Source organism: Myxozyma melibiosi (assembly GCF_037950935.1).
Source record: "Myxozyma melibiosi strain Phaff 52-87 chromosome Unknown BZA70scaffold_6, whole genome shotgun sequence".
In the NCBI taxonomy this organism is placed as follows: domain Eukaryota; kingdom Fungi; phylum Ascomycota; class Lipomycetes; order Lipomycetales; family Lipomycetaceae; genus Myxozyma; species Myxozyma melibiosi.
In genome coordinates, this window is record NW_027042920.1 from 176,850 (window position 1) to 187,255 (window position 10,406).

Below are 10,406 nucleotides of genomic sequence, written 5' to 3' on the forward strand. Positions count from 1 at the left end.
ATGCTCACTGTACAACGACGCATCACATTATATTTTTCTGCTTCCGCGTTCGCTTCATAGGTCGCGGTAGTTTCCCATCGATCCCACCACCATTCACACTTTCAAGCAGCGCCGGCCGCACCAAAACGATACTAGGGTCAACATGCTGCGCGACCAGATCCGACGACAAGCGCACGCCGCTGCTGACCGATCCAGTGATCTGATCGAACGTACGCTTTGCCGAAGTTTCAAGACTATGCGCCGGCGCAAAGTCGTGCGCGGCCGCGGCAACTGCTGCTGCTGTTGATGCGGTCGGCGACGAGGCGGAGGTTGTCGAGGCGGGGCTGACGGTGCCGTCGAGGCTGCTTTCTGCGCTGGGTGAGGCGCCGTGGGTGCGGGAGGTTGGGGTGTATGAGGGTAGTTGCTGTGGGCTGGTGTAGAATTCAGATCTACTAGAATGGTACTGTGGGTTTCCAGTTGTCTGCTGGGACGGGTAGGGTGTATGTTCATGAGCGTGCGAAGCCGGCCAACTCTGGACCTGACTCTGAAGACTCCTGATCTCTCTCTGCAACTGGGTATTCGCCTCCACGAGAATCACCGTGCGCGCATACTGCCGCTCCAGCAACTCCAGCACAAGCTGCACCGGCACCACGTCCGCCGACGCCGGATCCGCGCGTCGCACCGCCACCAGCCCTGCCTCGAGATCGTCCGGCGTCGGCAGCGCAGTCCACGAGCCGTACTCGTTCGACGGACCGAGAACGTGCTCCATCGCGGCTACCGCGGGAGCTGTCCAGCTCCGCAGCGGGAAGTTTTGCGTCGCGTAGGCGTGCACAGGGCGCGAACAGTCGTAAGACAAGAACGGCGCCGGCATCCTGGATACAGCGCAGAGAAAGCGGTGATCAGCAGCAGCAGGAATATATCTCGGCTTTCTTTAGACTCTTTAATTCACCAACCGCAAGAGTTCAGATCCGCTCGAGAGCAGGTTCTTGACGCGCAAACATGGGTCCTCAGCTTTTGTGTTGTTTTCTTTTCTGCTTGTGGTTAGCAGTGGGATTTATACCGGGCGGAGTCGCGCGTGAGCACGTGATGGGGTTTATATCGAGCGAGGCCACATCAGCAGCAGCGTCTGAGAAAAAAATGCGACTACAAAACAGACGAGATAACAGATCTTTCTTTGAACAACTATCTCATCTTCAATATCTACGATATCAACAATACACACAAAATGAGGTGTTTTGCAGGCAGACGCAGGCAGCAGATCGTCTGTGACATGCCCGTGACTTCGTGACTCAACGTGACTCACAAAACTCTAAAATCCTGGCTGAACGGTCTCCGGCGCCCGCGCTCTCGTCGCCAAACGACACGACGACTCTCGCGCCCCCTTCGACGCAGGAATAAAGATCCAGAAAAAGACAGTCGCTTTGTTGTCTTTGTTAAAAGGAACAATAGCGCACGTTTAGACTGACGAATCATCACGAACGGGCGATAGTCGTTACGGGATTGTGTGCTGAAGTTTGATTTTCAGTGTGTGGTTGTGTGGACTGGACATTTCGACGCAGGTTATACATCTAGAAACAAATCACGGACTCGATGGCTGATTTGGACGTCAATGGTAATCTATCATTTCTTTGATTGCTTTTGCTGCTTGCGCATTTACTGACTGGCAATCGCTCTAGCACCGGCGCCAGAGCTAGCGTCTACCTCGTCGCTGAAGCGGAAGTTCGCATCATATGGCGCTCCTACTAAAGCCGGCGGCAGCCTCTTACAGCAGTTTATTACCGTTCTTGAAGCGTGAGTGTTTTTTATTGTATTTATTTGGAGAAGTATGGACCGGGTGTTGACTGGTTGCGATATAGGGAAGATCCAGACGGGGTGATACTGAGTACGAAAATCATCCCTCGACCCGCGATACCCTCCTCCTCCGTCCGTCAGGCACCCAAGCGGACGCGCGCGTCAGAAGCAGCAGCGGCAGCGGCAGCCATCGCAGCCGCCGTCGCAGCCTCCTCGACCGACAACATCAAAGAAGAAAAACCAACGACAGAGACCGTGTCCATCCTCGAGAAGCTCAGACTAGGCGGCTACCGTCCGACCGAGGACTCGACAGGCGCAGATGCGGTGGTGGATGAGTCTGAGGCAATTCAGGATCTGCGGGATGACCTGAAACTAGCTGCCCAGCGTGTGATTGCGACGCTCGCGCCGTCGTCGGAGATGTACCAGCGCATCGATCGGTTTTTCTATTACGCAGAGTCGCTGTTTGCGAGGTGTATCAGGCCCGCGGGGAAGGAAATCGAGGCGCTGGTTGAGGCCAGTGCTGCTGCTGATGCTGCTAATGCTGCTGCTAAAGCCGCTGCCGCTGCGAGCGTGGGCGAAGACGGTCTAGCTTCTGCGGCCGCGACGACGACGACGATAGACGAGCGCGGGGAGGACAAGGAGGTGCTGTACATGGTGAGCCAGCACGGCCCGCTATTCTCGTCGCTCTCGAAAAAGTCGCGGATAGATCCCCGCGAATTCGAAGTGCCCGCGTTTTTCAACACGACAAAGATCGTCCCGCTGCGGCCCGGGACGGCGACCAACCGCCGGCTGGGCATGCTCTCGCCGTCGCCGTACCACGCACTAACCGGCAGCGCGCCCGCGGTCGCGGCCAAGCTGCGCCCGCTGCTTTCAGACTTTACGCACCCGGTGAACGAGCCGCTGCCGACGGCGCGGTGGATAAAGTACGACGCGTACTCGAGTTTTGCGCCGACGAAGGACGAGGTGCAGACGATTGTGAGCGGGGAGACGGCGGCGATGGTGTGGTATGATCGGTATGCGAGGAAGATTCGGCGGCGGCAGGAGGTGGCGAAGAAGAGGGCGGAGTCGAGTGTGCCGGAGACGCCGGCGGAGGCTGGTGCGGGTGAGAGTAAAGGAGAGTCAGAGACGGCGACGGCGACGGCGAGTGAAGCGGTCGAGAAAGATGGAGAGAGCGAGACAGTTGGAGAGAGTGGGGAGAGCGGAGAGAAGAACGAGGGAGAAGACGACAACAGCGCGATCGATCCTGAACTGATCAAGGACTGGCTCGAGTCCGAGTCGAGTCGGGAATACGACAACGTGACGCTGACGACGATCGCGTCGTGGCTAGAGCGCCTACAAGAGCTACAAATCGAACGATTCAAGCAACCCCCGCCGGCAGCACCGCTCGTGATCCCAGGCCACGTCTACCAAAACCCGCAGCAGATGATGCAGATGCAACTCCAGCAAGCGCAGCAGCAGCAGTTCTACATCGAAGGCCCCGCGGTCTCGCAGGAGGAAAAAGAACTCGTGCGGAAGGTGCAGTACGCGCTCTCGGAGATGGTCAGCCAGCTACCTCCGTACCTGGTCGCGGACTCGGTCTCGCGATGGATCCCGACGCTGGCGAAGAGCACGGTCGGTAGTCTGCCGCCGGACGCGTCGGCGGAGATGGCGGGGTTGATGCCGGCGGGGCAGCAGCAGCAGCAGCAGCAGCAGCAGAGTCCTGCGGGCGGCAGCGGGCGGAGGAGGAGGTAGGTGGAGTGAGGGAAGAGTGTAATTTGTTGTATTTATGTTTTAGTATACGGTGTATGATTAGTTATGAGCGCAATAGAGGAGTTTGAAGATATCTGAAGTGCCTGAAGTGCCTGAAGTAAGCAGCGCCGCCAAACGAACAGCCAAATCTTAAAGTTGAGGGGTTGGTGCAGCATAACCGCACAAACATCACTCACTTACACCACAACTCCACAGATCTACACACAAATAGAGCCACAACAATCAAAAGCGCAGGGCAAAGCGAGCAGCGCACGAGAACAGAGCGAGCGCAATCCCGAGGAGAAACCCATTTTGTTTTTTGCGTCTTTTGCCTTGCGACTCTCTGCATATTATACTCTTTTGGAAATATACATCTTCCTTTAGCGATACGTTTAAAGGCCGGCAACGAAGAAAAGAAGGAAAGAAGGAAAGAAAGAAACGGTATGGGTTTGATTGATTTGTTTGAGTGGAGGGGGGGGGGGAGGTGGTGGTGGTGGTGGTGTCGGAAGTGCATCGAGGATGTGTTGACGATAACCGCTGGTTCCACATCGTCGCGTTGCAAATAAAGAGAGAGAGAGCTAACGTATGAATTCATATTTCTAGACTCTTTTTTCCATTCTCTTTGTGTATTTTAACTAGATCCTACTCTACCCATCTCGTGCTGCTTTTTCTGCACACTTGCTTGATTAATTCCCCGAAATAATAATGTCTGCATTGAACGTATGTTGCTCGTCTCTTGTGCTTTTTGAGAGGATGGATATGCGTCGGGGGGTTTGAATTGAGGAGAGAGAGAGAAGGAATGAGAGGGAGGGAGAATTGAGGAGGAGGCGGGGAGATGCGGATGTGGGCGGTATCAGGCAATTGGGTCTTGCCTGTATTTGACGATGACGATGACGAAGAAGAGTCTGCGACTATGAGCACTAACACCACCCCCCAGGTCTTCCGCTGGACCGCCCTCGGCGCGGGTGTCATCTACGGCGCCGCGCACAGCTTCTCAATCACCTCTGCGCGAAAGGCCAAGCACGCGGCCGACGAGTGGGCGCACAAGGAGGCTCTGATTGCGCAGGCCAAGGCCGAGTACGCAAAGCTGCACCCCAAGCCTGTCGCTGCTGCTGGCGCCACTCTCGATCTGTCGGATCCTAACTTTGACTACGCGTGAGTTTTCTTCTTCTTGTGATGGTGTGAGGATGGAGTGTGCTGATGGAGTGAGAATATAGCAAGTTTCTGGAATCTGCTCTTGCCGAGTAAGGAAGGACTCACATTGACGATAGAAGAATGAGAAAAATGAGAGAAAGAGGTGTTTTACTTTTTTCTCTGATGTTTGATGTTAGGAACAAAGCATGTTGTTGATTTTGATTCGATAGTGAATAGTATTAGCTGTACACTTTTCTTACACTCCCTATTATAAACCAAAAGACTATGTAATTAAATGTAACTAGACTATGTGCTAAACTATGTAACAAGACTAAACCCGCAACCCAAGCAATCCCTCGACAAAATCATACATTTCATCATACTTCGCCGCCGCCCACAACGGCACATCCGCCGCCCCGCGCGCAACCACCCGCAACCCCAGCACCCCGACGACGAACGACGACGCTGCAGCGGCATGCACGTACATCATCTTCCTCCGCGGCCAGCGCAGCCACTTTGCCCATCCGTAGCAGACGTGGTAGGACGCCAATCCGACGAGGGCGGAGTAGAGCAGCAAGCCCGTGAGCGCGCCTCCAGGCATCCTGTCGAGCCCGCGCGCGATGTAGCGCAGCGAGATGGAAGCCGAGTCGCCGTCGACCGCGAGGGGCGCGACGCGGCAGGCGACGACGTGGGCGGCGACTAGCGGGAGGAGAAGCACGCCGGAGAAGGACACGCGGGACAGCTTTGTGCGTTTGGCGTACCATTTCCGGTCGCGGAAGATCTTGTGTAGGCGCAGGATCAGGCCCGAAGTGACGTGGACCGCGAGCGGGGCAAAGACGAGCACGGGCTCGAGGAGAGGGGAGTGGTAGACCACGCGCGCGAGGACGATCGCGTTGTCGCCTGCGTCGATCGAGGTGGTCAGCGCGGGGGTCGCGATGGCGGTGGTGAAGTGCAGGAGGAGGAAGGCGGAGAACGGGTAGGTTGAGTACTGGTGCACGCGGTAGAGGTATCTCCGCCAGAGACCCAGACCCGCAGGAGGCGCAGGAGACGGACGTTTAGCAGGCGCCGAGACCTCCGCCTCGTCTTGCTCTGAGGGTAGTTTCAAGCGGCCGTCGTCGACTGGGGGTGGTGGTGGTGGTGGAGAGACTATCGGCGACGGCGGCAGCTCGGTCAGGATCTCGACCGGCGGCAGATCAAGCGAGTCGATCGTCGGGATCTGGTGGTGGTGGTGGTGATGTCTGCGACTCATCTATTGCTGCTATATCATCCGACTGTTCCAGAGTATGAACAGCAGATGAACCGATGTGATTCTCATCGTTCTTCTCTGGATCATCATCGCGGTCAGGTGACTTGGTCGTGCGGCTCGAAGGTGAGCGCGGCAGCCAATCAGTGCAGTGCAAATTACCCCGAAGCAGAGAAGCCGTTACTCTACCATTTTACCGTTGCAGCAAAAACACAGCAAAGCTTCAACTAGTTCCTATCTCTCTACTATTAACAACCAAACAAATCTCAGAAACACCCCGCAAAAGCGAGGAACTAATCGACGCTCCTCGCCCGGGGAGCTGCACCGCCACTTGAGTTTGCCCTAACCCGCAGCAGCCACATTGGAGTTGTTTACGACTTATTTTATTTGCTGAGCGCGGGAGCTTGTTTTGGGGACGCGCGCCCGGGTCTCTTCTGTTTCTCTGTGTGCTGCTTGTACTTTTCTGTTCTTACAACATACAATACATCGTTAAATACTACTGAATAGAAATAGAACAGAGCACAATAGAGGAGATAACACAGCACCACGGCGGCAGAAGAGCACCCCGCGCGCTCCTCTCATCGCCACGTTGTGAGCCCTATTCTGCCCTTACCCAATTCCTCTCCTTCTCGCAACCTTAAAAATTTGCGGCCGATGCCGTCTTCGTCTCTACTCTTGTTTGTGCGTGTTTGTGGTTCTGCGGTTGTTTGCAGAGTATAGTTGAGAGTGAGTGATGATGATTAAATGGTTGATGGAAGTAGAAGATGATTGAGTACTGCGAAGAGCGGTGGAAATTGATCGAGGTCGGCGGTATGACGTAATTGCTCTCTCATCTCCTCCTCCTCCTTCTTCTTCCCCCAAACCCATCCCACTCCATCCTCAACCACATCTCTCCATCATCTTCCCTCCATCTCTTCCTTTTCACCTTTTTCTCTCCTCTCACCACCTCCCACCCTCCTCCTCTCACACTTCTCCCTCACCGCTTCATCTCATCCGAATCCACATTAATAAAACTCAATTACGCCCTAACCCGAAGATCTCCCTCACCTCATCGCCCCGATCCGCTGATGTGGTTTACTACATCCTGACTCTGGTGAGGAGAGCTATTCTTTCCTACAGCTAACGATAGAATACAGTATAGACGCAAAAAAAAGAGAAGAAAAGATAAGAGGAAGTATTTTTTGAAATATAGTAGACAAAACATAATAAACATTTAGAAAAAATCATTGAAACGCTGTAAGTTGAGAGAAAATAGAAAAAGTACATAGCTTTTCTACATCACATTTGTAAATAACAGTTTGATATGTGACGACAGTGCTACTAAAGAGTAATAAGTAAGTTACAACAAATGATGATAAAAAACCTCTTTTTTCTCTCCCTCTCTTTTCTCTCCTCTCCTCTCCTCTCTTTCACTTCCTCTTCTTTACTGGTATGAACATTGAAAAACAAATCTTTTCACGCCCGGCCCGCCTCCGCAGCAACCGCAGCCGCTCCCGCCACCCCGTTCTTCTGCAACCACGAGATCCGATCCCAGATCTCGTGCTCGGTTCGCGACGGGAGCAGAACCGACAGCTCTTCAAATCGCAGATCGCGCCGCGTAATCAGATCGTCTTCTTCTGCAGTCCACTGCTTCTTCGTCGTCGTGCTGCTGCTGCTGTTCTCGCTGCTGCCGTTCGTACTCGGAGACGATGCCGCAGATTTGCCGTTTACTTCCTTGCCGGCGCTAGCAGCCGACCCCGGCGACAACGACTGCTTTCGCTGCTCGCCCTCGTCGTCCTCCTCCTGCTTCTGTACCGGCGCCGAAGAAGCCTGGGCTTGCTGCGGTGCTTTTTGGTCGACCGTCCCGTTGCTTTGCAGCGACGACAACTGGTCACCACCCGTCGATCCGTTTCGCATATGCGTAGCCATCTGCTGCGGTCCTGGCTGTTGCTGTAGTGCTTGCTGTGGGGGTTGCTGTAGTGGTTGTTGTAGTAGCTGCTGCTGCTGCTGCTCTTGTTGTGGTGGCTGCTGCTGTGGTGGGGGAAGTGGAGGTAATGGCTGCTGCTGTAATTGCTGAGGCATCATCATCAGTCCATGCTGCATGATCGGCTGCGCCTGCACAAGAACATGTGGCTGCTGTCCCATCATCATCCCATTCTGATATCCCTGCTGCGGAGGCGGCGGACCCTGCTGCATATACGGCTGCTGGTAGTACTGTGCTGCTTGCTGCTGCTGCTGCTGCTGCTGCTGACGCTCTTTCTCCGCCACGTACTCGTTCTGCGGCGCCATCAGCGGTCGCGTCGTCGTCACCGGAATCATCGTCGGCGATCCGTTAGCCCCGGGTCCATACTGATACTGCGCAGGCCCCGCCTGCATCTGCATCTGCATCGGACCCTGTTGCTGCGGTCCTTGCTGCGGAACTTGCTGCTGCTGCTGCTGCTGCTGCTGCTGCTGCTGAGGCTGAGGCGGCAGCGGCGCCTGCTGTTGCTGTCCCGCATGCTCACTGCCTGCCCACGCGGGCGCCATCATCCTCCCCGCTCCCACGGACGGCAAACTCACGTTCTCTCCCGCTGGAGTCCATTGCCCAGGCGAACCACCGCCCGCAGAGCTGTTGCTGTTGCTGCTATTTCCTCCGCCGGCACCGCTCGCTCGCAGCGACCCGGACATCAATCGTCGCCATCTGAACTGACACGCGTTCGGTGTACGCCCGGGGACTATAAATATTATATTGTTAGTCCAGGCAGTCAATAAATGTGGATGCAACAAACAATGAAACAGCAACAGCGGTTTGTGGTTCGCTACTGGCGTACGGCGTCATCGCAATCGCGTAGGGTAAGGGCTGACGGTGGAGCAAGATTTACAAAAGTAACGCAAAAATGCCAGCCGACAAGCCCTCCGCCGAGCGTGAACCGATAGACAAGCAATAAAAGTAGAAAGTAGAAATAAAAGCAAAAAACAAGACCACACGAGCAAAAAGCAGATAGAGAGCGAGTGGATGCGGTGGCGGGCAGAGAAGGCGGATGGTGCAAGAACAAGCACAGCCAAGCCGCGAGCAATGAGGAACCACAAAAGCACAAAAAGCACGAGATAAAGCAAGCAAAGGACTTTAGAAACTTACAGTGACCGGCGATGTCCTTCCATCCCAGCTTCTGCTCCTCCTTGAGATGGCGCAGAAGAAGGTCGTCGTGCGGGTCCCAGGAGGTGGGGTTGCGAGGGACCTTTGGCTTCTTGCGGCCGAGGGCGTCGAGGTCGGGGGTGGACGCGGACGAGACCGAGGTCGAGGAGCCTATTGAGACGTTCGAGCCCGTCGATGAGGTGCGTCTGCCGAGAGCAAGCAAGGTTAGTAATCCGATGACGACTTCAGATATGATAGGAACGATCGCGATGATGATAGCGAGGACGATGGGGTGATGGGCAAGAGGCGGGAAGGGAGCGAGAGATGGGTGTGGCTTGCGAGGCAAACGACAGGACACATACGTTCGAGGGGGACGCCGTTTGGCAGTCGACGAGGTCGCGGACGAGACCGAAGACGAGGAGATGGATGGCGAAGAGATGTTGGACGCCGACGGCACGCGGGCGTGCATCTGGTCCGGCTGCTGGGGTTGCTGCTGGGGGTTTGAGGTTGGAGCGATGGCGGGCGATGGATGGAGCGCGAGCTGCGGTTGCTGCTGCGGTTGCTGTTGTTGTTGCTGTTGTTGTTGCTGCTGTTGCTGCTGCTGCTGCTGAAGCTGCTGCTGCTGTTGCTGCTGGAGCAGCTGCTGGGGCTGGGATGTGGAGAGCTGCTGCTGCTGCTGCTGTGATGGCTGCTGGGGGTAGAGCGAGTGCAGAGGCGGTAGCTGTCGCCCGGGATGGAATGCGGGCGCGAATTGAGCGTCCGAGAGTATTCCCAGCGGCGGCGGAAGACGGAGGTCGTTCTGAGGAGTGCCGGAGCCGGACATGAAGACGGGATAGAAGACGGAGAGGGTGCGGAGGGTGGTGAAGGGCGGACGAGGGTGGAGGCAGAGAAGAAAGAAACCAGCAAAACGACGGCGGACCAAAAGGCCAAACCTCTGCGCCTGAAACCCTTCGCCCTGGTCGCTTGTTCTGGGGTCGTTTGCACCCGCACCGCCTGCTCTCGGTGCTCTTTCTTTTCTGTTGTATCTCTGCTTGTTTCTTCATGATATATTCTACAAAAACAACTACAAATCAACACCCACAACAATCAACATCACCACCATCTCCTCCAGCCGTACCCGCCCGGACCTGGCGCCCTCCCGGCACAGCCACGTCCGTAGGGTTAGGCGTGCGGCGCAGGGTGGCGGTGCGCACATCTGCTCATCTCGGCCGCGATGAGCTCTAATCTGGGCTTCATCCCACCTTCAGAGTACTCTTTGCTGTCCCGGCACCGCTGCTGCTGCGCTGGGGTGCTGTGCAGTATCAGAGTGCGTGTGCTGTAGAGAACTAGAGCACTTGTACATCACCAGCAGACTGCTGTCTTTCCTCTGCCTGCGTGGGCCGGCTCTTTATCCGCTCTTAAGACATTATCGCCGCCTGACCAGCCCTCTGAAGTATG

The 10,406-nt window shown here is 55.6% G+C and overlaps 6 protein-coding genes across 6 annotated transcripts; 2 read left to right on the forward strand and 4 right to left on the reverse strand.

The window, feature by feature from the left end:
* Position 1: 1 nt before the first annotated feature.
* On the reverse strand, positions 2-1,210 carry BZA70DRAFT_167708 (uncharacterized protein). The gene has a single exon (XM_064909846.1). The coding sequence runs from the start codon at positions 848-850 to the stop codon at positions 23-25; it is 828 nt and encodes a 275-aa protein (XP_064768018.1). The 5' UTR covers positions 851-1,210; the 3' UTR covers positions 2-22.
* On the forward strand, positions 1,170-3,592 carry BZA70DRAFT_278796 (uncharacterized protein). Its single transcript, XM_064912661.1, has 3 exons — positions 1,170-1,591; positions 1,656-1,770; positions 1,836-3,592. Exons 1-3 carry the CDS (start codon positions 1,570-1,572, stop codon positions 3,499-3,501), a joined length of 1,803 nt encoding a protein of 600 aa, XP_064768019.1. The 5' UTR covers positions 1,170-1,569; the 3' UTR covers positions 3,502-3,592.
* Positions 3,593-4,333: 741 nt separating this feature from the next.
* On the forward strand, positions 4,334-4,746 carry BZA70DRAFT_289635 (ATP synthase E chain-domain-containing protein; the record flags this gene model as incomplete). The annotated part of the gene is made up of 2 exons (XM_064914132.1): positions 4,334-4,653; positions 4,716-4,746. The coding sequence occupies 2 exons, from the start codon at positions 4,334-4,336 to the stop codon at positions 4,744-4,746; spliced, it is 351 nt and encodes a 116-aa protein (XP_064768020.1).
* On the reverse strand, positions 4,658-5,946 carry BZA70DRAFT_167754 (uncharacterized protein). Its single transcript, XM_064909847.1, has one exon. It carries the CDS (start codon positions 5,879-5,881, stop codon positions 4,964-4,966), a length of 918 nt encoding a protein of 305 aa, XP_064768021.1. The 5' UTR covers positions 5,882-5,946; the 3' UTR covers positions 4,658-4,963.
* Positions 5,947-7,032: 1,086 nt separating this feature from the next.
* Positions 7,033-8,160, reverse strand: BZA70DRAFT_278801 (uncharacterized protein). Its single transcript, XM_064912662.1, has one exon. It carries the CDS (start codon positions 8,141-8,143, stop codon positions 7,331-7,333), a length of 813 nt encoding a protein of 270 aa, XP_064768022.1. The 5' UTR covers positions 8,144-8,160; the 3' UTR covers positions 7,033-7,330.
* A 133-nt stretch (positions 8,161-8,293) lies between these two features.
* BZA70DRAFT_278805 (uncharacterized protein) lies at positions 8,294-9,847 on the reverse strand. Its single transcript, XM_064912663.1, has one exon. It carries the CDS (start codon positions 9,790-9,792, stop codon positions 8,653-8,655), a length of 1,140 nt encoding a protein of 379 aa, XP_064768023.1. The 5' UTR covers positions 9,793-9,847; the 3' UTR covers positions 8,294-8,652.
* Between the last annotated feature and the right edge of the window lie 559 nt (positions 9,848-10,406).

What these genes read in the sequence shown, in the direction of transcription:
- BZA70DRAFT_278796 (XM_064912661.1), top strand. Translation starts at nt 1,570, where the DNA reads ATGGCTGATTTGGACGTCAATG. An exon ending in GGCTGATTTGGACGTCAATG is followed by an intron (nt 1,592 to 1,655) that starts GTAATCTATCAT and finishes CAATCGCTCTAG; the next exon opens with CACCGGCGCCAGAGCTAGCG. An exon ending in TTTATTACCGTTCTTGAAGC is followed by an intron (nt 1,771 to 1,835) that starts GTGAGTGTTTTT and finishes GTTGCGATATAG; the next exon opens with GGAAGATCCAGACGGGGTGA.
- BZA70DRAFT_278801 (XM_064912662.1), bottom strand. Translation starts at nt 8,143, where the DNA reads ATGGCGCCGCAGAACGAGTACGTGGCGGAGAAAGAGCGTCAGCAGCAG.
- BZA70DRAFT_167754 (XM_064909847.1), bottom strand. Translation starts at nt 5,881, where the DNA reads ATGAGTCGCAGACATCACCACCACCACCACCAGATCCCGACGATCGAC.
- BZA70DRAFT_278805 (XM_064912663.1), bottom strand. Translation starts at nt 9,792, where the DNA reads ATGTCCGGCTCCGGCACTCCTCAGAACGACCTCCGTCTTCCGCCGCCG.
- BZA70DRAFT_167708 (XM_064909846.1), bottom strand. Translation starts at nt 850, where the DNA reads ATGCCGGCGCCGTTCTTGTCTTACGACTGTTCGCGCCCTGTGCACGCC.